Source organism: Palaemon carinicauda, chromosome 5, assembly GCF_036898095.1.
Source record: "Palaemon carinicauda isolate YSFRI2023 chromosome 5, ASM3689809v2, whole genome shotgun sequence".
Classification (NCBI taxonomy): Eukaryota; Metazoa; Arthropoda; class Malacostraca; order Decapoda; family Palaemonidae; genus Palaemon; species Palaemon carinicauda.
Window position 1 is genome coordinate 112,286,365 of NC_090729.1, and position 25,368 is coordinate 112,311,732.

General features: G+C 47.4%; 1 protein-coding gene across 1 annotated transcript in view; it reads left to right on the forward strand.

The window, feature by feature from the left end:
* Positions 1-1,641: 1,641 nt before the first annotated feature.
* The window catches only part of LOC137640512 (amyloid protein-binding protein 2-like), a 52,988-nt gene continuing 29,261 nt past the window's right edge, over positions 1,642-25,368 (forward strand). The window contains exons 1-2 of the mRNA XM_068373038.1: positions 1,642-1,868; positions 24,067-24,180. Of these exons, the coding sequence (XP_068229139.1) occupies positions 1,731-1,868; positions 24,067-24,180 (252 nt within the window). The 5' untranslated portion in view covers positions 1,642-1,730. The remainder of the gene's footprint in view (positions 1,869-24,066; positions 24,181-25,368) is intronic.

Consider the following 25,368-nt stretch of genomic DNA (forward strand, 5'->3'; position numbering starts at 1 on the left):
GGCTTTTAGCTACTGTGCGCCTAGACATTATAATAAACTGCCAACTGAAATGAAGGACCTAAAGGGAGCAATTGAATTTAAGAAGAAACTAAAGACATTACTTTTCACAAGATCATATGATTTGGAAGATGCTACAATCAAAGAATTGTATAAGTTATAATGAAAATGTTTCGTTAGATGATTAATATGGACCCGCCCGAGAAGTAGTTCACTCGACTTCAGTGGAGGGTTGGATTTAAACCCAAAACAAGTAAACAAGTAAGTAATAATGTTATTTCTCATAAACTTTCGTGATTGCAAGGAACGTTTACTTCAAAAGACGTTTAACTTATTATCTCTCTGTATAACTGACCCATTTTTTTACAATCGTTTTGCAGGGTCTAGTTTGGAGGAGCAGGTTTTAAATGATTACATTTCTTTTATTTTTCATCTTTGAAATTCCCGCTAGGTAGGCCTAGCGCCCTAGAGCACTAAAAATACTTACGCAACTTGTCGAGTTTGGGGGTAATGTTTTATATGAAATCGACTTCTGTAATTACTGTATATTCTCTGGACAATATATGACGAACATTTATTTACATTATCGTAAAAAAAAATATAGCGTTTATTCTTTTCATCTATTCCACTAGCAAATATTCGCGATAGGTGGCGTAAATTCCAATACACCTCGAATAAACCAAGTTCGAACATCTTTGTGTAAAGACATGCCATATTTGTTCATTAGTGTTACACGCTGCCTTATAATCATCAGTGTGTATTGTAAATTGTTAATTCAATTCGATGATTGATCGTAACTGTTACGATTTGGAGAGTATCCAATAGAAGAAAAGAAATGTAATCGAGATAATCAATGAACGAGACAGAGGGTCTCAAGTGAACCACGTTTCGAAATTCCAGAACAGGAAATAGAAATGATTATTGAATGTCGTCATTCTTACATTTTAAATGTTGTTGAGTTTCCTTTCTTAAAATTATTTGAAACTGAAACTTCTCTTAAATTTCAAGATTGAATTAGATAAAATAGAATTTCCAGTGGGTATTTTTTATGGCCCCTCGGGGTGGTGGGTATCAAGCAGTGTTGCCAGATGGGTTAGTATAAAAATCCCCAAAACTCATGATAAAAAATTCCCAAAACCTAAAAATCCCCATTTCCACAAATATATTCTCTTCTGTCTTGATCATGTAGGCTTTACTAACATAGAAATTACTCAATATACTTCTTATAAGCGCAAGCAAACTAATTGCAACAATATAAAGGTTTACTTGTCTTTGTTTCTTCATAGAAATTGGTACAGAATATCCCCATCAGATACCCAAAATTCCCAAATCTTGGGATAAAATCCCATACCTGGCAACACTGGCTATCAAGGCTCGTGAAGTCTCGGATAAAAGTAGTTCGAAGTTCGAACAAGATCAGGGTTGCCATTCGTACGATAATTATCATACATGTACGATTATTTTAGGTCCAGTACGATACATACCTTAGGTATATACAAATGTGTGTGTGTTTAATTGAACAATTATGCTAAAATATTTTGAAATAAGTCAATCATGAAGCTCCCTAATAATTATATTGAAACTGTATACGATAATTTTGGTTGAAAAAACGACAATTTTAAGGCTCATGTACGATAATCCAGTCGAAATAATCTGGGAACCCTGAACAAGATGGTAGCTTATTGTTTACATTGATCAGCTGTGAGGAACATAACCAATAACACAAGAGAACTATGGCAGCTTCTATGCTCAAGTGGTTCCCAGGAACTCTCTATAATACGGCACTAAATAAGGTGGTGGAGTATTACAAAAATAGTTTGGACGAATTAAAAGTTTTCCCTCCTTCAGTACAATTTGATGTTCTTCATGAGGTGAGAATTTTGACTTTTATGACATCGTTGTTTACACCTGTTTCTGTTTACGTTTGTATTATCTCAAGACACAATTTATTTATGGTTCATAATGTTTGTAATATTTTTAATCGTCCAATGAAAGGGATTCACTATTTATCCCTAGTTTATTCTTGTTCACCTCCAACATGTAATTAACATTGCGTACTTTTTTTTTTCTTTTTTTTTTCTTTTTTTTTTATAGCATAGACGGTTTTATTATAGTTACCGGCGGAAAAAGCTTTTCTTCTATATTAACAAGTGTTTCTTAGAAGACGAACATTTGTTTTCTTCGAAAATGACTGCAAATAAAAACTCAATTATCTAAGAAATATTATTCAATGGGGTTAGCGAGCGCAGATTGGCATGTACAGCTTGCTAATGCGTAGGAGCTTGATGACTTTATTTTTCCGCGAACAAAGTGAGCTCATGGCGGAGCAAAAAATGGTGTACGGATCTTAAATATGTTGTGTAAGGGGGGGTCCGGGGGGGGGGGGGAGGCGAAGCCCCCCTGGGTAAGGATATGGCTTTTAGCATAGGTTAGGTGGGTTTTTTAAGTTAGCTTCTCCCGCCAAAATCGTTTTTAGAACGACGGCCACAGATCAGAATATTCCCGTTTTCTACGGGATCTGGCTGTCACCCTACAAACGCTCCCAAAAACCATTAGATTTCTAAAAAATATCCCAGTTCTTGGACGGGCTAATGGGTTTTCAGTTAATTGCCATTGAAATGAAGGTCTAATTCAGTGAAAGCATAATATTTACTACAGGAAAAACTATTTTTTCTTTTCAAACTATTGTTCTGTCCGTAACTAAAACTTTACCGACTATGCTAATGCAGCATAAGGTGAATGGGAAATAGTTAATAATCTTATCTCTCGACACCTGCCAAATCACTTTATGTTCAATTTCTGTTACGTTCAAGTTTGGTTAGGTTAAGTTTTTATTTTGGCTTTGGATTGAGGATAGAATTCCATTACCCCTCCCTCCATGTGCCTAGGCTCCCTGGTTGCCGTAGTGATCAGGTAGGCTAATGTAAGGAATTTGGGCATAAAATGTAGATTGTCCAGAATATGGGATATGAACCAATGTTGTCACCATGCTATGCCCTTTTCATACCTTAACCCTTTTTCCCCCAGGCTATTTGGAAATTTCCAACCCTTAACCCCCAGGGGGTTATTTTTTTCCCAGCACATTTTGCAGTATATTTTTTTTTAAATTGCTCTAACAGCCTTAATTTTTGTCATAGAGAGGTCAGGTTGGTCTCATTCTCTTGGAAAATGCCTGAATTTTCTCAAAAAATTATCAAAAATATGAAAAAAATATTTTTTATAGCATTTTTTTTGCAAGGACGTAGCGGTACGTCCATGGGGGTAAAGGGATGGCTTTTGTGAAACGTACCAGTACGTTCTTTGGGGGTAAAAGGGTTAAAATGCATTATCCAATCAGGCATGATTATGTTAAAGTATAATTAATAACATTTACAGTTGTTTAAACCAATCCAATTTTGATGGAACACATGAAGAGATGTTAGTCAATAGGTTCCCATCAACCGTGAAATAGAACTATGCAATACAGAATTTTTAGGGGGGTTTGTCGAAATTCACATTTGCATACGTCTTGAACCTATACTGTATATAGTTACTTGATATGCAACACTATGTATATCATTTAATTTTCTTTTATGCAATAATTTGTTTTAAATTGGGGTGTTTTTGTGCGTATTTGATGTATATCATGTTATCTACCCTTGATATGCAGTAGTCTAAAACATCAAGTTTTGTTGATAATTATATTAAATAATCATAAGCCTAACTAATAACTGTCATTTAAAAGTTGTCTGCATTTAGTAATTGGTCCAAGTTTTATACCCTCCCAACAACAATGGTAAATTAAGCTAAATTTGAAGCACGCAGGGAACACAGAAGAAATTGTATGTTTCATGGAGAGCTTTTCTGCCATTTGACCCCACTTCAACTTACTTAACCCTTTTACCCCCAACGTTATTTGGAACTTTCCAACCCTTAACCTCTAGGTGTTTTTTTTTTTCAAGCACATTTTGCAATATATTTTTTTTATATTGGTCTAACAGCCTTAATTTTCATCATTGAGAGATCAGGTTGGTCTCATTATTTCGGAAAATGCCTGAAGTTTCTCATAAAGTTATCAAAAATATGCAAAAAAAATGTAATTAGTTTTTGCAAGGACGTACTGGTACGTCCAGGGGGGTAAAAGGATGAGTTTTGTGAAACGTACCAGTACGTCCATTGGGGGTAAAAGGGTTAACATTACGTAATATGCTCTTGCAGGCTAATGTGCCCTGACCCCTACCCTAATTAACTTAGAAGGGTATCTTCTTATTAATATTATTTTTGGGGTTAAAATGAAGTACAGCATTTCATTGGCCCCTTTAAAGTGTCTAACCTACCCTAGGGTGCTATTTCTATCCTGCCTGGGGCTTTATCCCCATAAAATCATGCATATTTTCTTAAACTTTCTCTTCTCTCAAGTATGGGAAGTGAAAGTAAGATGTTCCCTTATGTATAGCCGTGTCAGAGGTTTTAATTCTGGATAATCTTTTGAAGGAGATTAAAGTATACACACAATTTTACATCCCCTGCAAGAGCTTGACCCATATACAGTAGTGACAGGCGTAGGTCTTTTTCTTGAAAATGACATTTATTTTCATTTTTATTTTCTGTAGATGTTACAATACTTATCTTATTTAGGTATGAAATATAACATAAAAATCTGACAGGCCCTTTTTATTAGATTTGTCTTTTTATTATGGCAGACAGTATTTAGTATTATAAACTTGTTTTATCATAACTATATAAGTGTAAAACATTTTATTGCAAGTATATGTTTTAAGATTAAGACAAGTAGTTTCTTGAAACTTCGGAAAAGTATGACATTTTTGTTTTACATCTCCTAAAGGACTAAAAACTGAGACTTTTTTTTTTTAATGTTCATAAATTTGGCTGGAACTCAGAAATATTGCCATTTTTGCTGCCTTTTCTCCAAGTTATATATATATATATATATATATATATATATATATATATATATATATATATATATATATATATATATATTTTCAATATTAAACTTACCCGATAATCATGTAGCTGTCAACTCCGTTGCCCGACAGAATTCTATGGAGGGATACGCCAGCTATCACAATACTAGAAGGGGGTGTACTTACCAGCGCCACCTGTGGCCAGGTACTATAGTACTTCTTGTTGACACCTCCTCAATTTTTCCTCTGTCGTGCTTCCGGCAAGACGTTCTGGGATACGCTTTTGATCTTGGAGTATTTTCACGGCTTTTGGTGAAGTATTTCTCTTTGATTTCGGCTGTCGCTTTACTGGAAACCTTCTTATATTAGCTTAGATAGCTTTTATTTAATCCTGATTAACGGTTAACGATCTTTTGCTTGATTTTGAAACCCCACTTGGCTAACTCTTTGGATTCAAGATGTCTGACATTTCACAAGCCCCCACCCATAGGCGATGTAGGTCTTGTAATAGGCGTATTCCGAAGGCCTCGGTAGATCCTCACACCGCTTGTTCTGACTGTAGGGATAGACCCTGTCAGTTAGAAAATCGATGTGAGGAATGCGCCGGACTTTCGGAACTTGATTTTGTCCGTCTTCTGAAGTATTCAACCAAGTTAGAGAGAGGCAGAGTTAGGAGGAGTTCTTCTCACTCTTCACTTTTTTCCTCACCCCATGATCCCCTACCTTTTCCTACCCCTGTAGTGGCTACCCCCGAACCTACTATTTGCCCTCAGCCTGATATGTCTGTTGTTTTGCGTGCTATTCAGGCCTTAGGCGATAAAGTAGAGTCAGTGGTTAGCGATCATAAGTCTCTTATGGCCGAAGTCAAGGAACTTAAGGTCAAGAGTGCAGTGGGTGGTATTAGTGCCAGTGCTGTGACGAGTGCTAGTGTCAGTGCAGTGCCAAGTGCTAGTGTCAGTGTCAGTGTGGTGCGTGAGGATACTTCTGTGCGTGCCAGTCGTCCTCCCAGTCCGGGACCTCTTGCAAGCTCCCAAGCCCAGGGGAGAAGCAATGTCGAAGGGCAAAAGGGTTCGGCAGGCCTTGATCGGCGCACAGAAGTATCCTCGGTGGTTGCGGGCGTGTCTTCCAGAGACCGTCACTCCCACCTGCAGACGATTGAGCCCGTCTTTTACTCGTCCGCTGATCAATTGTCAGGGAAGAAACGCTGGACTCAGGTCTCTAGACCACTCAAACGCAGAGTCCAGTCCGCGAGTGCTCAACCGGGCTGCAGTCATTGGCTCAGCTCTGACTCGCCGCAGTCATCTGTCGACTGCACTCCGCTCAAGAGGAGTAAGGTTCTGCCGCAACAGATCTCTGCTGTTAAGGCTTTGCCTCAGCAGACCTTAGTGTCTGCCGACCCCAAGTTGGCTCTACTGCAGTCCATGCAGTCACAACTTTCAGTCTTGATGCGTGAGTGTCGGGCTGAGAAGGTTGCGCCTCCGCCTCCGCCTGCACTCGCTCCGCCTGCGCTCGCTCCGCCTGACCGCAGTACCGCCTGCCAGGCGTACGATGTTGAGCCACGTTCTGAGTTTACTGTTCCCAGTGGTGTACAGCTCCCTCCGCCTTCCTTAAGGCAACCTCAGCAATGGGATCAGGAGGCTTATACCTCTCTTCCTCCGCTTCCACTTGCTGCTCCACCATTGATGCAACACTCGGTTGAGGTACAACAACCTCTCCCATCCATGAGTCAGTCTCCTCAGCTCTCGCTGCAGCGAGCTCAACCCTCCTCAAGGCAAGCACCACAACACCTTAGCCTTGCGCCTCAGGAGCCTCAACTCGCGAGACATTTACTACGTTCTGCGCAGCCTCTACCTCATCGCTCTCCGCTCACACCGCAGGAACTTGCTACTCCGCTTCCGCCAACCACTCAGCAAGCGCAACCCTTGAGTTCAGTCACTCATGCTAGGAGTCAGCCTCCTCCACCCATGCGCCTACCTTCTGCTACTTCTTGTGATCAGCCCTTGCAGTCTGAGCCTCAGGTGTTCCCTCAACAGAGTCTTGAAGAGGAAACCACTAATATTGTTGTGCCAGCTCGTGCTGACTCTGCCGTTCAGCATACCTTTCCGATCTCTTCGCTACACTCTGGTGATGAGGCGTCTGATGATGAGGCGGCACACCTGGATCCCTCATCAGACGTGGATGAATCCAAGTCTTCTCCGCCTTCTATTGACTTTCGTAAGGTCTTGGCTCTGTTTAGGGAGGTATACCCAGACCACTTTGTCTCTGCCATTCCACGCTCTCCGCCATCTGAGTTTTCGCTGGGCATGCAGCCAGCTAAGTCTACCTATACTAAGCTAGTCCTAGCAAGGTCCTCTAAGAGAGCGTTAAGGATCTTAGGGGAGTGGTTGCAGACTAAGCAACACCTTGGAAAGACCTCATTCACGTTTCCTCCGACTAAGCTCACCTCTAAAGCGGGCGTTTGGTATGCCACAGGAGAGGAACCAGGCTTGGGAGTACCTGCCTCTGCCCAGGCTGACTTCTCAAGTCTGGTAGACTCGCCTCGTAGAACAGCAATGAGGCGCTCTAAGGTTTGCTGGACCTTCTCAGACCTTGATCACTTCCTGAAGGGTGTTTTTAGAGCATTTGAGATGTTCAACTTCTTAGACTGGTGCCTGGGGGCCCTCAGCAAGAAGATCTCCCCTGCGGACAAAGATTCTGCCATGCTATTAATGTCCTGCATGGATAAGGCCATTAGAGATGGATCTGACGAGCTTGCGTCGATGTTTGTGTCAGGGGTTCTTAAGAAAAGGGAACAGCTATGTACCTTCCTTTCCTCCAGCATTACACCTTGTCAAAGGTCTCAACTCCTTTTCGCTCCGCTCTCGAAGTTCCTCTTCCCCGAAGAGCTGGTTAAGGACTTGTCTGCTGCCCTGATACAAAAGGACACACATGATCTTGTAGCCTCATCGGCTCGTAAGACTAAGGTTGCTACCTCAGTCCCCAGGACTTATCGCACCCCAGTGGCTGATACTCCTGCTACGAGGTTCATACCGCCCTTTCGTGGTAGAGCCCCCAGCCGAGGAAGCTCCCGTCCAGACTCTTCCAGGAGCAAGTCTAGGAAAGGTTCCAAGGCTTCTAAAGGAAAAAACTGACTCTCCGCATCTCCAGACAGCAGTAGGAGCCAGACTCAAGAGCTTCTGGCAAGCCTGGGAAAAGAGAGGTGCAGACGCCCAGTCTGTCAGTTGGCTGAGGGAGGGTTACAGGATTCCATTCTGCCTCAAACCCCCTCTGACCACATCTCCCATCAACCTCTCTCCCAACTACAAAGAAGAGGACAAGAGGCTAGCGTTGCACCAGGAGGTGTCGCTACTTGTGCAGAAGAAGGCAGTGGTTATAGTCCGGGACCATCAATCCCCGGGCTTCTACAACCGTCTCTTTCTGGTGGCCAAGAAGACAGGAGGTTGGAGACCGGTGCTGGACGTCAGCGCGCTCAATGCGTATGTCACCAAGCAGACGTTCACGATGGAGACGACGAAGTCGGTCCTAGCAGCGGTCAGGCAGGAGGACTGGATGGTCTCGTTGGACTTGAAAGATGCCTACTTTCACGTTCCTATTCATCCAGACTCCCAACCTTTCCTGAGATTCGTTTTTGGAAAGGTTGTCTACCAATTCCAAGCCCTGTGTTTTGGCCTAAGCACAGCTCCTTTGGTGTTCACGCATCTGATGAGGAATATAGCAAAATTCCTCCACTTATCGGACATCAGAGCCTCCCTCTACTTAGACGACTGGCTGTTGAGAGCCTCCACGAGTCGTCACTGTCTGGAGAGTCTCAACTGGACTTTGGACTTAATCAGAGAACTGGGTCTGTTAGTCAACATAGAAAAGTCTCAGCTCATTCCCTCCCAATCCATTGTGTACCTGGGAATGGAGATTCGGAGTCAGGATTTTCGGGCTTTTCCATCGGCCCCAAGGATAAGCCAAGCCCTAGATTGCATCATGAGCATGCTGAAGAGGAGCAGTTGCTCAGTGAGACAGTGGATGAGTCTCACAGGGACCCTTTCATCACTGGCCCTGTTCGTCGAGCTAGGGAGACTCCACCTCCGCCCTCTTCAATTCCATCTTGCAGCTCATTGGGACAAGGGTTTGACTCTCGAAGCAGTCTCTATCCCAGTCACCAAAGAGATGAAGACCACTCTCTTGTGGTGGAAGACCAATCTCCTGCTCAGGGAGGGCCTATCGTTGGCTATTCAGACCCCCAATCTTCATCTCTTCTCAGATGCATCGGACTCGGGCTGGGGTGCGACCTTGAACGGACGGGAATGCTCGGGAACATGGAACGAGGAACAGGGAACGCTCCACATCAACTGCAAGGAGCTACTAGCAGTTCATTTAGCCCTGCTGAACTTCAAGTCCCTCCTGCTGGGCAAGGTGGTGGAGGTGAACTCAGACAACACCACAGCCTTGGCGTACATCTCCAAGCAAGGAGGGACCCATTCGAGGAGCCTATACGAGATCGCAAGGGACCACCTCATTTGGTCAAGAAGTCAAAACCTCACTTTGGTCACGAGGTTCATTCAGGGCAACATGAACGTCTCAGCAGATCGCCTAAGCAGAAGGAATCAGGTCATTCCCACGGAATGGACCCTCCACAAGAGGGTGTGCAACAGACTTTGGACCTTGTGGGGTCAACCTACCATAGATCTGTTTGCCACCTCCATGACCAAGAGACTTCCGCTGTACTGTTCCCCAGTTCCAGACCCTGCAGCAGTTCATGTGGATGCTTTTCTGCTGAACTGGTCCCATCTCGACCTTTACGCATTCCCACCGTTCAAGATAATCAACAAAGTCCTGCAGAAATTCATCTCGCACGAAGGGACACGGCTGACGCTGGTTGCTCCCCTTTGGCCTGCAAGAGAATGGTTCACAGAGGTACTTCAATGGCTAGTCGACATCCCCAGGACTCTACCTCTAAGAGTGGACCTTCTACGTCAACCTCACGTAGACAGGTTGCACCCAAACCTCCACGCTCTTCGGCTGACTGCCTTCAGACTGTCGAAAGATTCGCTAGAGCTAGAGGCTTTTTGAAGGAGGCAGCCAGTGCGATTGCCAGAGCAAGAAGGGTTTCCACTCGTAGAGTCTACCAATCTAAGTGGGAAGTCTTCCGGAGCTGGTGTAGAGCCAATTCAGTATCCTCTACCAATACCTCTGTGACCCAAATAGCTGACTTCCTATTACATCTTAGGAATGAGAGATCCCTTTCAGCCCCTACAATTAAAGGGTACAGGAGTATGTTGGCTTCAGTTCTCCGCCACAGAGGTTTGGACCTTTCTTCCAACAAGGACCTTCAAGACATCCTTAAGTCTTTTGAGACTTCTAAAGAGCGTCGTCTATCCACTCCAGGCTGGAACCTAGACGTAGTCTTAAGGTTCCTTATGTCACCTAGGTTCGAACCTCTCCAGTCAGCTTCCTTCAAGGACCTTACCCTCAAGACTCTTTTTCTCGTCTGCCTTGCAACAGCTAAGAGAGTCAGTGAGGTTCATGCCTTCAGCAAGAACATTGGTTTCACGACCGAATCTGCAACATGTTCTTTTCAGCTCGGATTCCTAGCAAAGAACGAACTTCCTTCACGTCCTTGGCCTAGATCGTTTGAAATACCTAGCCTCTCCAACATGGTAGGTAACGAACTAGAGAGAGTTCTTTGCCCTGTCAGAGCTCTCAAGTATTATCTTAATAGGTCTAAACCTATTCGAGGACAGTCAGAAGCCTTATGGTGTGCCATCAAGAAACCTTCGAGGCCCATGTCCAAGAACGGGGTTTCGTATTATATAAGGCTTCTGATTAGAGAAGCCCATTCTCACTTAAAGGAGGAAGACCTTGCATTGCTGAAGGTAAGGACCCACGAAGTAAGAGCCGTAGCTACTTCGATGGCCTTTAATAAAAACCGTTCTCTGCAGAGCATAATGGATGCAACCTATTGGAGGAGCAAGTCAGTGTTTGCATCATTTTATCTTAAAGATGTCCAGTCTCTTTACGAGAACTGCTACACCCTGGGACCATTCGTAGCAGCGAGTGCAGTAGTAGGTGAGGGCTCAGCCACTACATTCCCTTAATCCCATAACCTTTTTTAACCTTTCTCTTGAATGCTTTTATTGTTGTTTTTATGGTTGTTACGGTAGGCTAAGAAGCCTTCCGCATCCTTTTGATTTGGCGGGTGGTCAATTCATTCTTGAGAAGCGCCTGGGTTAGAGGTTGTGTAGAGGTCCTTTAGTAGGGGTTGCAGCCCTATATACTTTAGCACCTTTGAGTTGATTCAGCCTCCAAGAGGAACGCTGCGCTCAGTAAGGAAGACGAACTTAAAAAAGAGGCAGAGTAACGGTTCAATTCGACTTCCTTACCAGGTACTTATTATTTCATTGTTATTTGAGATAACTGTTATATGAAATATGGGATACTTAGCTATCCTTTAATCTTGTACACTGGTTTTCACCCACCCCCCTGGGTGTGAATCAGCTACATGATTATCGGGTAAGTTTAATATTGAAAAATGTTATTTTTATTAGTAAAATAAATTTTTGAATATACTTACCCGATAATCATGATTTAATTGACCCTCCCTTCCTCCCCATAGAGAACCAGTGGACCGAGGAAAAATTGAGGAGGTGTCAACAAGAAGTACTATAGTACCTGGCCACAGGTGGCGCTGGTAAGTACACCCCCTTCTAGTATTGTGATAGCTGGCGTATCCCTCCATAGAATTCTGTCGGGCAACGGAGTTGACAGCTACATGATTATCGGGTAAGTATATTCAAAAATTTATTTTACTAATAAAAATAACATTTTTTTATTATATTGAAGAGTTTGCTCCAGCTATTTTATAAAAAAAAATGCTGATATGTCATCATTCATTTAACATCACCATAGTTATGTCTTCCAGATAAATTAATTCCCCTTATACTGACTTATTAATCATTTGGTTTTCTAGTTTATACTCATTTATCTAAATATTTTTCACAAATGAAGTTATATACTATACAGCTAGTTGCTTGACTAGCATGATACCTTTCAATATCACTACCTTACAGTACTGTACATTTTATAGCATAAATTTCCTATTGTTCCGTAACCGAAATACAAACCACGCTATTTACATTGGGTTTACTTTCGGCGTAGCTGAAATTGACGAGCCAATAGAATTTTAACGAGGGTTAACTACCGCCGCGCTAGTTAGCAAGGGGGAAGGGGTAGCTTGCTACCCCTCCCCCCCCCACACACCGGTGAGTTGTCTCACTTCACTTTTGGATCGGATGATGTGCAGACGTGTCTGTCTCTCGTCCTCGCTTTTGACAGCCTTAATCTTTTTTTTGCTTTTCCTCAGACTTGTGTGCTTGGAAGTTGGCCTCGCCCTTTTCACTATCATGCACAAGTGCCCTGGACTCTCCGGCCGCCTCTGTGGTACCTTCATGTCGGCGGTCGAAACGGATCACCACATCCTTTGCCCGCAGTGTCGAGGTCAACGGTGTGATAAGGAATTAACTTGTAGTGAGTGCAGGGAGTGGTCTACCTCCCAGTGGGAGAGGTTTGCCCGGCGGGGTAAGAAGTCCAAGAGAGACCATTCTCCTTCAAGGGTTGCCTTGAAAGAGGAAGACTCCAGGGACTCTTCTTCCGCCGCCCAAACCTCCTCCGAAGCTCCCGCTCGGCCGGCCTCTCATGAGAGACCGCTGAGTGGTAGCATTGACCCTTGTTCTGTTTCCTGATCTCGGGGTGCGGGAGAGGGCGTCGCCTCCCATAGCGGGGCGGCTCCCCCTCCTCCTCCGGGGGAGGATTTTGATTCTCATTATGATGACCCTAATGCTGTGTCTAATGATGATCTCTTTCAGCTTTGGGCTTCCTTGGGGCTTAAGGGCTTGCCCTCCAAGGAAGCCCTGTTTGACCTTATCCAGTTGGGGGCTGCTGTCAAACAGTCGCCGGTGATAGGAGAGGTAGACCCTCTGTCTATTGTCGACGTGGTTGTGGCAGAGGCTTCCGACGGGTCTGGTCACACCTCTGCTGTGGCTGATGTTGCGGATGTTGCTGAAGGCCCTCCTCCCCCTTCCGAACATCCTTCGAAGGGGAAGGTGGGTCCCACGGTCTCTCCTGCGGGTACGCCTCCCCCTCGGGGGAGCGCACTGACAGAGACTCCTCTTCGGAGGACCGACGATCCGGATGACCTCCCTCGTGACCGCCTTCGCCATAAGGTTCGTCGTCCTTTTCGCCGCAGGGGCCTCCCGTCTCCCTATAAGGGAGTCAAGAGGCGCCTCTTTGAGTCGTCACCACCTCTTTCCTTTGATGAGGATTCTCCTCGTCGGGAGCAGACCGTAGCAGCCACGTCCTTGGACCTCTCCGGTGATCGCTCGCGATCTCCTACGCCTACCAGACCTTCCACCTCCGGCGCAAATGCGCAGCAGGCGCCTTCTAATCTCGTCATCCGACGGGCAACGGTCCCTTCGGGGCAAAGGGATGTCTCCCACGGTGTGGGGGCTTCTCTTGCGCGTCAGGGTTCCCCTGCACGTTTGCGCGCAGTAGCGCGTAAGCGCGCTCCTGAGTTGCAGCCACCTGACTTGCCGCGCCAGCGCTCACCTACTCGTCAACGTTCGCCTGCTCGCCAGCGCTCTTCTGATCGTCAGCGCTCTCCTGTTAGCAGTCTACACCCTCCTGTTCATGTTACGCGCCCAGCGCTCCAGCAGTCTCCTGAGCGCACACGATCTCCTGCTCGTCAGCGCGCACCTTGTTCCTGATGCGCGCCCTGCTCGCCCACGCGCCCTAGATCTTCGAATCTGGACGCGGGCAAGGACCTGACTCCTCCTCGCCCACGCGTTCCTGTTTGTCCATCTTCGCCTGCGCAACAGCGCGCGCACACTTCAAGAGTTCCTGCGCTCCCGCGCGCCCATGCACCTTCATATCCTGAGCCCGTCCGCGAGCGTTCGCCCTTGCGCGTCGCCGCGCCACCTGATCCTGCGCCCCAGCAGTCTTTGCGTCGACACGCTCCTGCGCGCCAGCGATCTCTAGAGCTTCTGCGATCTGAGCGCCCGCGCGATCCATCGCCTGCGCGCAAGCGCTCTCCTACGCACCAGCGGCACCTTGACCTAGATCGCCATAAGTCTCCTACGCTCACACTCGCCAAATCGCATGTGCGCGGACAGTCGCCTGCGCGTACAACGCGCCACAGATCTCCAGGCCGCCATCGATCTCCTGCGCCTTGCCGTTCTCCTGAGCAACAGCGATCTCCGCTTCCCTCACGCGCTTTTTCACCTACGTGCCCGCGCGTTCCTTCATCTACGCGCCCACTCGCCCGAGCGCGTTTATCCCCGTGAAACTACGCGCCCGCGCGCGATTCCTTTAATCCTCCTCCGCGCGACCCCCATTCTCGCCGGGTTCCGCAGCTTGTGCCTGCGGCAGGGACGCGTGCTTCCAGATCGCCGTCAGGATCACCACCGCGCAAGCGCAGGTCTCTCTCTTAGGACCAGGAAGAGTCGTCGGAGAGGTCTAAGCAACATTCTTCCCTTTCTTCTTTGCAGGTAGGCCCCATTGCGTCCACTCCGAAGGGTCAGGCGATCCCCTTCCCTCCAGCGGGAATTACGGACACTGCGTCCGTATCTCGTCAGTCTTGGTTTGGTCCTTTGATGAGAGCGGTGGTGCAGGCTATGAAGCCAGCCCTCGCCGATCTGGGACTCAAGCCAAGGACAGTCTCGCCCCCGCTGAAGAGAAGGAGAGGAGTGGACTTCGTGGTGACTACTCCCAGGGAGAAGTTGGCTCCTAAAATGTCCGTCAGGAAGGCTCCATCCCGTTCGCAGTCGTTTTCTCCTTCTCCTGTGGACGAGGCCTTTCCGTCCTCAGGAGAGTCCAGCGAGGCGGGGACCTCTCCCTCGGCACCAAGGGGAGAGACCCCTCCTCGAGGAGGAGAAGCGACTCGCGTGGAAGGTACCTTCCAGACCTCTTTGCTGGAGTCCTGTAGCCCGCCCAGGAGGGAACCCAGACTCAAAGACAATTCCGAAGTCGTCTTCGCGGAGTCGTCAGGAGCCAACCAGACCCCGAGAGAACATCCACATGTCTCCCCAAGAAGAGCCTCTGGGGACGGGAGACTTAGCTGCCAGTCCACAGGGAGGAGAGCAGCATGAGTCTGAGCACGTCTTCTCTCAGGTCTTGAATCTGATAAGGCAGCTCAACAGGTTCAAGGACCCGGAGATCGCCCCTCGTGAAGGCAAAGACACGGTCCTGGACCAGGTCTATGGTACTCAGAAGCCCTCGAAGGCCAGCGCGGCTTTGCCCTGGTCCCAGGGGGTGAAGAGTGCCAGAGACAAGGTCGACGCTCAGCTCTCGGACCTCGCCTCCTCCAGCCGTTCCTCTGCCGGGAACAGACTCCTCCCACCTCCTCGTTTACAGCAGAGGAGGTATTTTGAGATCATGGGGGAGTCCAGCCTAGCTCTTCCCCTCCACCACTCGGTGGAAGAGCTTACAAGGGGAATTCCGCTTGAGAAGCTCTCCGCCCGGCAGGTGACATTCTCGGCGTCGGAGATCCTGAGGCAGGAGAAGGTTGCGAAGTGTGCCATGCAGGCCACTTCGTGGCTGGATGTCTGGCTGGGTTCTCTGGGCATCCTATTGCGCTCCGAGGACTTGTCTAAGGAGAGCAATAGGAAGGCCCTGGAGACCTTCCTCCTCTCGGGCACTCACTCCATCGAGTTCCTGGCCCACCAGGTTACCAACCTGTCGGCCAACTCGGTCTTGAAGCGTCGTGATGCGGTGACCGAGAAGTTCCACCCGAAGGTCCCCGCCGTGAATGTCTGAAGGCTCAGACACTCCTTCATCCTTGGAGGAAGCAAGTTTGAGCCCAAGGACGTGGAACGCACAGCTGAGAGGTGGAGGAAGTCTAACCAAGACTCGCTCCTCCAGAGGGCCCTCGCATCTTGGCCCTACAAGCCTCCAGCTCCGCAGCAACATCAACAACAGCTTCGCAGGACACCGAAGCAGGCTCCGGCAGCCAAGACGAAGGTGTCTAAGCCTCAGCCCTTTCCTGTCAAGGACAAGAGGGGCGGTAAGTCCTCCAGGGTAGGCAAAACTCCTAGAGGGAGGGGCCGTGGCCGTAAACGCTAGGAGTGGCAGTCCCCCCGCGTGTCCACCTCTGGGGGGATGCCTACAAAGTTGCGTGCACAGGTGGCAGCAACATGGGGCCGATTCTTGGACGGTCTCCGTGATCGGCCAAGGTTATCGCGTCCCATTCACGACATCTCAACCTCCCCTGACAGCGAATCCAGTGTCGTTGAGCTCCTATGCCATGGGATCGGCAAAGGGGCTGGCCCTTCGGTTAGAAGTCGACACCATGCTCAAGAAGGATGCTCTCCAGGAGGTCGTCGACAGCTCCCAGGCTTCTTCAGTCGACTCTTTCTTGTAAAGAAGGCGTCTGGAGGCTGGAGACCCGTCATCGACCTCTCCGCTCTGAACAAGTTTGTCAAGCAAACTCCATTCGGCATGGAGACAGCGGACACGGTCAGACTTGCAGTGAGACCACAAGACTTCATGTGCACACTGGATCTGAAGGACGCGTACTTCCAGATCCCAATCCATCCGTCTTCCAGGAAGTACTTGAGATTCAGCCTAGACAACAAGACCTACCAGTTCAAGGTACTGTGCTTCGGTCTCTCCACAGCACCTCAGGTATTCACCAGAGTGTTTACCCTGATTTCGTCATGGGCGCACAGGAACGGCATCCGTCTCCTCCGATATCTGGACGACTGGCTGATCCTGGCAGACTTGGAGTCGACCCTTCTTCGGCACCGAGACAGGCTTCCGGGACTTTGCCAAGATCTAGGGATCATGGTAAATCTCGAGAAGTTCTCTCTGCAGCCGTCCCAGCGACTGGTTTATCTAGGCATGTTATTAGACACCAATCTCCACAAAGCCTTTCCATCAGACGACAGGATAGCAAGGCTGAGGAGGGTGGCAGAACCCTTCCTCAGGCGGGAAGAGCTTCCAGCCCAATCATGGTTGCGTCTTTTAGGTCACCTAGCCTCCCTGGCCCGTCTGGTCCCGAACGGCCATCTCAGGATGAGATCCCTGCAATGGCGGCTCAAGTCCCAGTGGAGTCAGGGCTCCGATTCCCCGGACTCTCTGGTCCCGATAGGACCCACGGAACAGGCGGACCTGCAGTGGTGGCTGATCGACAAGAACCTGCGAAAGGGAGTGGATCTTCTCGTCCTTCCCCCGGATTTGACGCTGTTTTCGGACGCGTCAAAAGAAGGGTGGGGGGCCCACATTCTGAGCCAGAGGATCTCAGGCCTTTGGTCAGAATCAGAAAAGTACCTGCACATCAACCTGCTAGAGATGAAGGCCGTATATCTGGCTCTTCAACAGTTCCAACGGACCCTGGCGGGCCACTCCGTGGTGGTGATGAGCGACAACACCACGGTAGTGGCTTATATCAACAAGCAGGGAGGTACTTTTTCACAACAGCTATCCCATCTTGCGGTAGAGATTCTGAGGTGGACCGAAGTCCACTCGATAACACTATCAGCTCGCTTCATTCCTGACAAGAGGAATGTGCTCGCCGACAGTCTGAGCAGGGCTTCGCAGATAATGAGTACCGAGTGGTCTTTGGATCCTCAGATAGCCAACAAAGTCCTGACTTTGTGGGGTTCCCCGACGGTGGACCTGTTCGCTACAGGTTTAAACTTCAAACTGCCGCTGTACTACTCCCCAGTCCCGGACCCCAAGGCACTCTGGCAAGATGCCTTCCAACAATGGTGGGACAACATCGACGTCTACGCCTTTCCACCGTTCTGTCTGATGAGAAGGGTGCTCAACAAGACTAGCCAATCGGTCAATCTGTCAATGACCTTAATAGCTCCGCTATGGCATCACACAGAGTGGTTCCCGGACCTTCTGCAGCTCCTGACGGAACTCCCGAGAGAACTCCCCCCACGACACGAGCTACTCAAGCAACCACACTGCAACATCTACCACAAGGCCGTAGCTTCGCTTCGGCTTCACGCCTGGAGACTATCCAGCGTCTCCTCGTTGAGAGAGGCTTTTCGCAACAAGTTGCGGACAGGATGTCTCGACACCTGCGAAAGTCATCCGCAGGGGTCTGCCAGGCGAAGTGGAGAGTCTTCTGTGGTTGGTGTCGTGGGAGGGGTATCTCTCCCCTAGATGCCACTATTCCAGCAATAGCGGAGTTTCTCGTGTATTTGCGGGAGGAAATGCGCCTTTTAGTCTCGGTGGTGAAAGGCTATCGCTCAGCCTTAAGCTTAGCCTTCAGGCTGAAAGGAATAGACATTTCTTCCTCGCTGGAACTTTCTTTACTCATACGAAGCTACGAACTTACCTGCCCTCAGTCGGAAGTGAGACCTCCTCCATGGAACGTGGTTCGCGTCCTCAGGGCTCTTAAGAGACCTCCGTTTGAACCATTACGCCAGGCCTCTGATCGGCACCTGACTTGGAAGACGGCGTTCCTGCTCGCTTTGGCTTCAGCCAAGCGGGTCAGTGAACTTCATGGTCTCTCATACGACGTCGCCCATTCAAGGGGATGGGCGGAGGTAACGTTCAGGTTCGTCCCTGAGTTTGTAGCTAAGACTCAGAACCGTGGAGTGCCGGACCCACGGTTCGACTTCTTCAGGGTCTCGAGTCTCCGTTCTGTAACAAGTGACCCAGACCATCTGTTACTATGCCCAGTGAGAAGTCCGAGGCGTTTTCTGAAGAGAACGGCTGCAGTCCGTCCTCGCGTGCAAGCCCTGTTTGTGAGCACGGGAAAGACGAAGAGGAGGGTCACCAAGAACACTATCTCTGCCTGGATCCGAAGGGTCATACACCACGCCTTGAATCCAGACCCTCCTCCGTCACGTCGTCCCAGAGCACACGATGTCAGAGGCATCGCTACGTCTCTGGCTTTTAAGAGAAATTTCCCGGTGACGCAGGTGCTACAAGCTGGGGTCTGGAAGCGTCAAACGACCTTCACAGCCCACTACCTGCAGGACGTGACCCACAGGAGCCTTGATACATTCTTGATCGGCCCTGTGGTGGCTGCACAACAGCTGGTCTAACTTCAGGCTCCTTATTGGACAGGTAGCAGAAGGTTGAGGGCATTGTTACCCGGTTTTAGTCTGCATGAATGAAAGAGTATGTCTGGCCCTTACTTCTTTCTTCATCCTCCCCTCTCTTGGGGACAGCAGCATCCTGGGTTCTCTGCATAGCTGACCTCGAACCTCTGCAGGTAAACCATGCTTCCTTGTGTTCCTTGTATTAAGATAATACTGTCGCGTCCCCTATACCCTTGACGAGGTGGTATTGGGAACGTCCTAGCCTAGAATTCCATCTAAAGGACTTTAGGTCAACTTCCTAGGACGAGTCATACTTCAACCCTCCACAAACAAGCTTATGTAGGCCGCACGTTCCTTGCGGAGCAAGGAACTTGCGAGGTGCAGGGACTCTTTTTCTCGAAGTGCTGCTCACTCGGATTCTGAGTCCCCGGGTAAAGCCAAAGCCAGTATGGCTGGGGTCTTTCTTCCCTACCTAAGGGGTAAGTCACCCCATGTAAATAGTGTGGTTTGTATTTCGGTTACGGAACATAAGACAAATTCGGAGATAATTTGTATTTTTCCTAACCATACAAACCTTAGCTATTTACACATATTTGCCTGCCAGCCCTGTTCCCCTAGGCAAGTCCTACCTCTAAGTGAAGTGAAGCAGTTCACCGGTGTGTGAGGGGGGAAGGGGTAGCTAGCTACCACTCCCCTACCCCCTTGCTAATTAGCGCTGGGGTAGTTAACCCTCGTTAAAGTTCTAATGGCTCGTCATTGCAGCTACGCCGAAGGTAAAACCCCATGTAAATAGCTAAGGTTTGTATGGTTAGAAAAAATACAAATTATCTCCGAATTTGTCATTTTAGCGCGCCCATCAGGAAAAGGGGAACAGGCTTCTGCAGAGGAGTTCAGGATCCCAAAACTACCTTTTTTAAGGTAGACCCACTTAGTATGGTAGCTCCTTGTAGGGAACCTTCGGTCCCTTTCTCCTCAGGGGATCTGTCTGACAGTGTATCGGTCAGTCAGCAGCCATGGTTCACTGCTTTAGTCAGAGCTGTGGCACAGGCCTTCAATCTGGCCCTGTCTGGCCGCTCGTCCGAGCAGCTATAGCTCTGGACTTTCGACACGGAACCATGGCTTCTTCCACTCCACTGAAGAGGAAAAGAGCAGTTTCTGATGCGGTCACTTCCTCGAGGGTTAAACTGACTCCGGTCAGGCCATCAAGGCTAGTCCCTCCTGTATCTCCCCAGGGATACTCTCCCACCTCACCTTTACCAAGGGAGTCGCGTGAGGAAAGGACCTCCTCCCTTCCACCGTCGGAGGAAGCCTCCCCTCAAGCTGAGAGTTCCCTACCATCATCAGAGATCAGAAAGGACACAACATCTAGGCCTTCAATGTTGGAGTCCTACCTCCTTCCTTGGAAGGAGTCCAAAGACTCCAAGACTTTGCCAAAGTCCTCCACTAGGACTACTAAGAAAGAGGCAGCCAGCCACTCGAGGGATGTCCGCGATCCACCCTGGGAAGAGCTCTCGGGGATAGAAAATGAAGACTTTGGCGCAAGTCTGACGTCGGATGGAGAGCAAAAAGAGTCAGAACATGCATGCTGGCAGGTTCTGACTCTTATAAGGGTTCTCAACAGGTTTACTGACCCAGAGATACTCCCTCAGGAGGGCAAGGACACGGTCTTAGACCGTGTCTTTGGCACCCAGAAACCCTGCCCTGGTCTCAAGGGTTGAAGGGTGCCAAGGTTAAGATCGCCCTACAGCTCTTCGATTATGCCTCCTCCAGCTATTCCGGCTGTACCAACAAGCTCCTCCCACCTCCTCGTGTACAACAGAGGAGGTACTTCGAGATCCTGGGTGAGTCCAGTCCAGCTCTTCCTCTCAACCACGCTCTGGAAGAGCTCACTAAGGGGATCTCTCTAGAGAGACTCTCCAGCCGGCAGGTCTCTTTCTCGGCGACCAAGATCCTTAATCAGGAAAAGGTCACAAACTATGCTATGCAGGCTAATTCGTGGCTAGATATCTGGTTAAGGACCTTGGAAATCCTAGTACGAACCAAGGATTTCTCCAAAGAACGTACCAGGAAGGCAATGGAGACTTTCCTTCTTTCAGGCACTCGCATGATCGAGTTTCTTGCCCACCAAGTTTCGAACTTGTAGGCAAATACCATCTTGAAACATTGAGACGCGGTGTCTGAGAGATTCCACCAACAATCCCCAACGTCGAGATAGCTAGACTCAGATATTCCTCTCAGGACTCCCTCTTCCATAGGGCTTTGACATCCAAGCCCCATAAACCTCCTGTTCCTCAGCAGTCCCGTCCAACCAAGACAGCAGCGAACACAATGGTGTCTAAAAAGCCTGTGGGAAAAATCCTAAAGGGAGCAGCCGAGGCCGCAAACACTAGGATAGGCACTCCCCCTGCTTGTGCACCAGTGGGGGGGATGCCTACAAAGTTGCTCGGACAGGTGGAAGCAACTCGTGACTGAACCCTGGACAATCTCCGTGATTCGTCTAGGATATCGCGTCCCATTCACATCTCTCCCTCCCCTGACCAGGAATCCAGTGCCGATAGACTCCTTTGCCATGGGATCAGCAAAGGGGCCGGCCCTTCGGGCAGATGTCCAGACCCTATTGAAGAAGGGCGCTCTTCAGGAGGTCCTCAACGGGTCCCTAGGCTTCTTCAGTCGAATCTTTCTTGTAAGAAAGGCGTCTGGAGGCTGGAGACCAGTTATCGACCTCTCAGCTCTGAACAAGCTTGTCAAGCAAACTCCATTCAGCATGGAGACAAGAGGACACGGTCAGACTAGCGGTAAGACCACGGGACTTCATGTGTACACTGGACCTAAAGGACGCGTACTTCCAGATCCCAGTCCATCCGTCTTCAAGGAAATACTTAAGATTCAGCCTAGACAACAGGAAATACCAGTTTAAGGTGCTGTGCTTCGGTCTTTCCACAGCACCTCAAGTTTTCACCAGAGTGTTTGCCCTAGTGTCATCTTGGGCACACAGGATTGGCATCAGTCTCCTCCGCTATCTGGATGACTGGCTAATCCCTGCAGACTCGGTGTCAACCCTTCTTCAACACCGAGACAAACTTCTGAGACTTTGCCAAGATCTGGGGATCATGGTAAATCTTGAGAAGTCATCCCTGCTTCCTACGCAGGGATTAGTATACCTAGGTATGATAATAGACACCAATCTCCACAAAGCCTTCCCTTCAGACGACAGAATAGGAAGGTCCAAGAGGAGGGTCACCAAGAACACCATATCAGCATGGATTCTTGGTCATGACCATGCACTGAATCCAGACCCTCCTCCTTCACGTCGCCCCAGAGCTCATGATGTCGGGCGTAGCTACGTCCCTAGCATGCAAGAGAAATTTCCCAGTAACACAGGTTCTTCAAGCTGGGGTGTGTAAACGTCAAACTAAGTTCACATCCCACTACCTGCAAGACGTGACCCACAGGAGACTCGATACGTTTTCTATCGGTCCTGTGGTGGCTGCACAACAGCTGGTTTAAGACCTCAAGCTCCTTATTAGACAAGTAGCAGAAGGTTGAGGGCATTTTTACCCGGTTTCAGTCTGCGTGAATGAAAAGGTTTGACTGGCTCTTATTCTTTTGTTCATCCTCCCATCTCTTGGGGAAAGCAGCATCCTAGGTTCTCTGCCCAAGCTGACCTCAAACCACTGCAGGTAAACCATGCTTTCTTGTGTACCTAGTATTATAACTAATACTGTTGCGTGCGTCCCCATACCCTAGCGAGGTGGTATTGAGAAAGTCTTGGTTACAACATTTTTTCCTTCCGGAGACTAAGGAATAACTTTACCTGGAAGGTCACACTTCTATATATCTCAACACAAAGCTTGCGTAGGCCGCGGACCTTGCGTAGCAAGATTTTAGCGAGGTGCAGGGACTCCTTATTGTTGAGTACTGACATGCTCAGATAAGGAGCCCCCGGGTAAAGCCAAAAGCCAGATTGGCAGGGACATCCATCCTTCCTTATGGGTGAGTCACCCCCTAATAAATAGCGTGGTTTGTATTCCAGTTAGAAAACAAATGACAAATTCGTAGGTAATTTGTATTTTTCCTAACAATACAAATCTTAGCTATTTATACAAACTTACCCGCCAGCCCTATCCCCCTTGAAGTCATAACTCCAAGCAAAGTGAGCTAAATCACAGGTGTGTGAGTGGGAGAGGTAGCAAGCTACCTCCCCCTATCCCCCCGCTAACTAGCGGTGTGGGTAGTTAACCCTCGCTAAACTTTAATGGCTCATCATTCCAGCTATGCCGAAAGTAATACCCCTAATAAATAGCTAAGGTTTGTATCGTTAGGAAAAATACAAATTACCTACGAATTTGTCATGTTTTTTACTTATTCCAGTAATTTTTAATTTATCGCACACACATTCTTATCTTTAAGAGGAATTTATAGCATAAAAGTCAATACTATTGTTGATATTTATACAGGTAATTGCAATTATACAGAATATTCCATAAATGAGGAACAGTGAATATTTTGTCTCAGCCTGCTGAAACTTGTCATCCTTACACAGTGAAGAATCTTCATTTCCCTATTTTTCTCATGTACTCAACTTGTTTGTGACCGGACCAGTCATGAGTCTCTCTAAGCTTTACTTCCCATTTGTTTCTATTTATTTATCGCAAGTTTTATATCTTTATGTAACTATGCTGTACCTGGTAGTCATTGCTGCAATACAGTATTGGTGTATTTTTGCAAAATCCACTTTTCCTATACTACTACGACACTCATTAAAGGTATCATTCATAAATCCTGAAGCAAGTTTACAGTTTGTAAAATGATGTTTAGCAAATTTATCATGCTTTGAAAGTCATTCAAGAGGAATGTCTGTTAATAGATTTTTCTTATCTTTGTTTTATTGGTATTTCATTTATTTTATATAGAATTACTATTTCAAAAATCTTATTAAAGGCATCGTTCATAAATCCTAACGCAAGGTTAGAGTTTGTAAAATGATGTTTAGTAGATTTATCATGCTTTGAAAATCCTTCGCAAGGAAAGTCTGTTAATAGATTTTCTAATCTTTGTATTTGTAGATATTTCATTTATTTTATGCATTATATACTAAATTTTCTTATTTTCCACAGTTATATGACTGCGGGTGTCTGTCGCAGCTTGGGGAAGAGCTCAGTGATCTTGATGTTCTCGCCCGCATGCTCAAAGTGGTGGACAAGAGACATCTCTTACATCACTGCTTTCAGGTCAGTTGGTTAATTGTTGATTCTGTATTTCTATTATTATTGTTGTTATGATTAAGACTATCTCAAGTAGAACAGACCATGTGAGAGAGATAGAAAGAAAGATCATTTCCCTTATAATACCAAGCAGGGAAAAGCTTGCTTAAAATATTCAAAATGTTTAGGTTGCTGAGAAAAATCAGACATAAAAAGTGAAAACAGAAGTAGAATTAAATGCAGGCAATGTCATTAGCTTGTGATAATTAAATACTCATGATCACTTTGAAGTTCTTGGATACCAGAAAGTGATTTTTTTAGCCTAAATTATGATTTTTTTTTTTTTTCTTTTCAAAATGTTAAACAATTTATGTTTCATATCATAGGGGTATAACCTCTTCCAAAACCTACCAATTGCAACTATTTTGTGGTGACATCTGATTAAGCCTTAGAAATCTTAGTTGATGGTAAATGTGTTTCCATATCTTTTGGCAGGTAAGTACTTTGGAAGAGAGCTTAATGCCTTTAGTCTTGAAGGTAAACTTTGTTTACAATCACATACCTAGGATATCAACATGCATAAGTGTCATGAGATCTTAGTTTGCTCCTACACGAATGCAAACTCTCTTCTTTTAATAGTTTAGAACGAGGTGTCAGTACGGTGGTTTATGGCCATTTACAGGGAATCCCTGCCTCCTGCCAGCACGCTGACTAGCCACTTTTAACTTCAGCCACTGAGTAATACGGACATACTCTCGGTGCTAACAAAGCTTGGCTGTCATTCTTAATTAATTCTTTTATCTTCTGAGTACTTGTGCTTGACTGATCATGGAGAATCCATGTGTAGGCATGCAGGCCTGCCCAGGTATCCATTGCCACAAATACAGAAGATTCATGAGCTGGGCTGAGATGGATCCCCATTCTTTGTAGAGCTTTTTGCTGAGGGCATGACTGCATGCTGTCATCCTGCTGTGATGAGTGTAGGGTGTGGCCGCCTTTGCAGTGGTCAGAGTACAGCAGGAGTAAGAAGTCTAATTGGGATTCTTTGCCTTTAAGTTCTTCCTTGAAACTGAAGAAATCCTCTGGCTCTCCCTTCTTGCCCTTCAGTACTCGAGCATCTGCTCCTTTGATTTCCTCAGACAGAAATCCGACCTATCCTTGGGGCAAGTTGCAGGTAAGTTGTACCAACAGAGAAGCTGCTGCAAGCTGAACTAC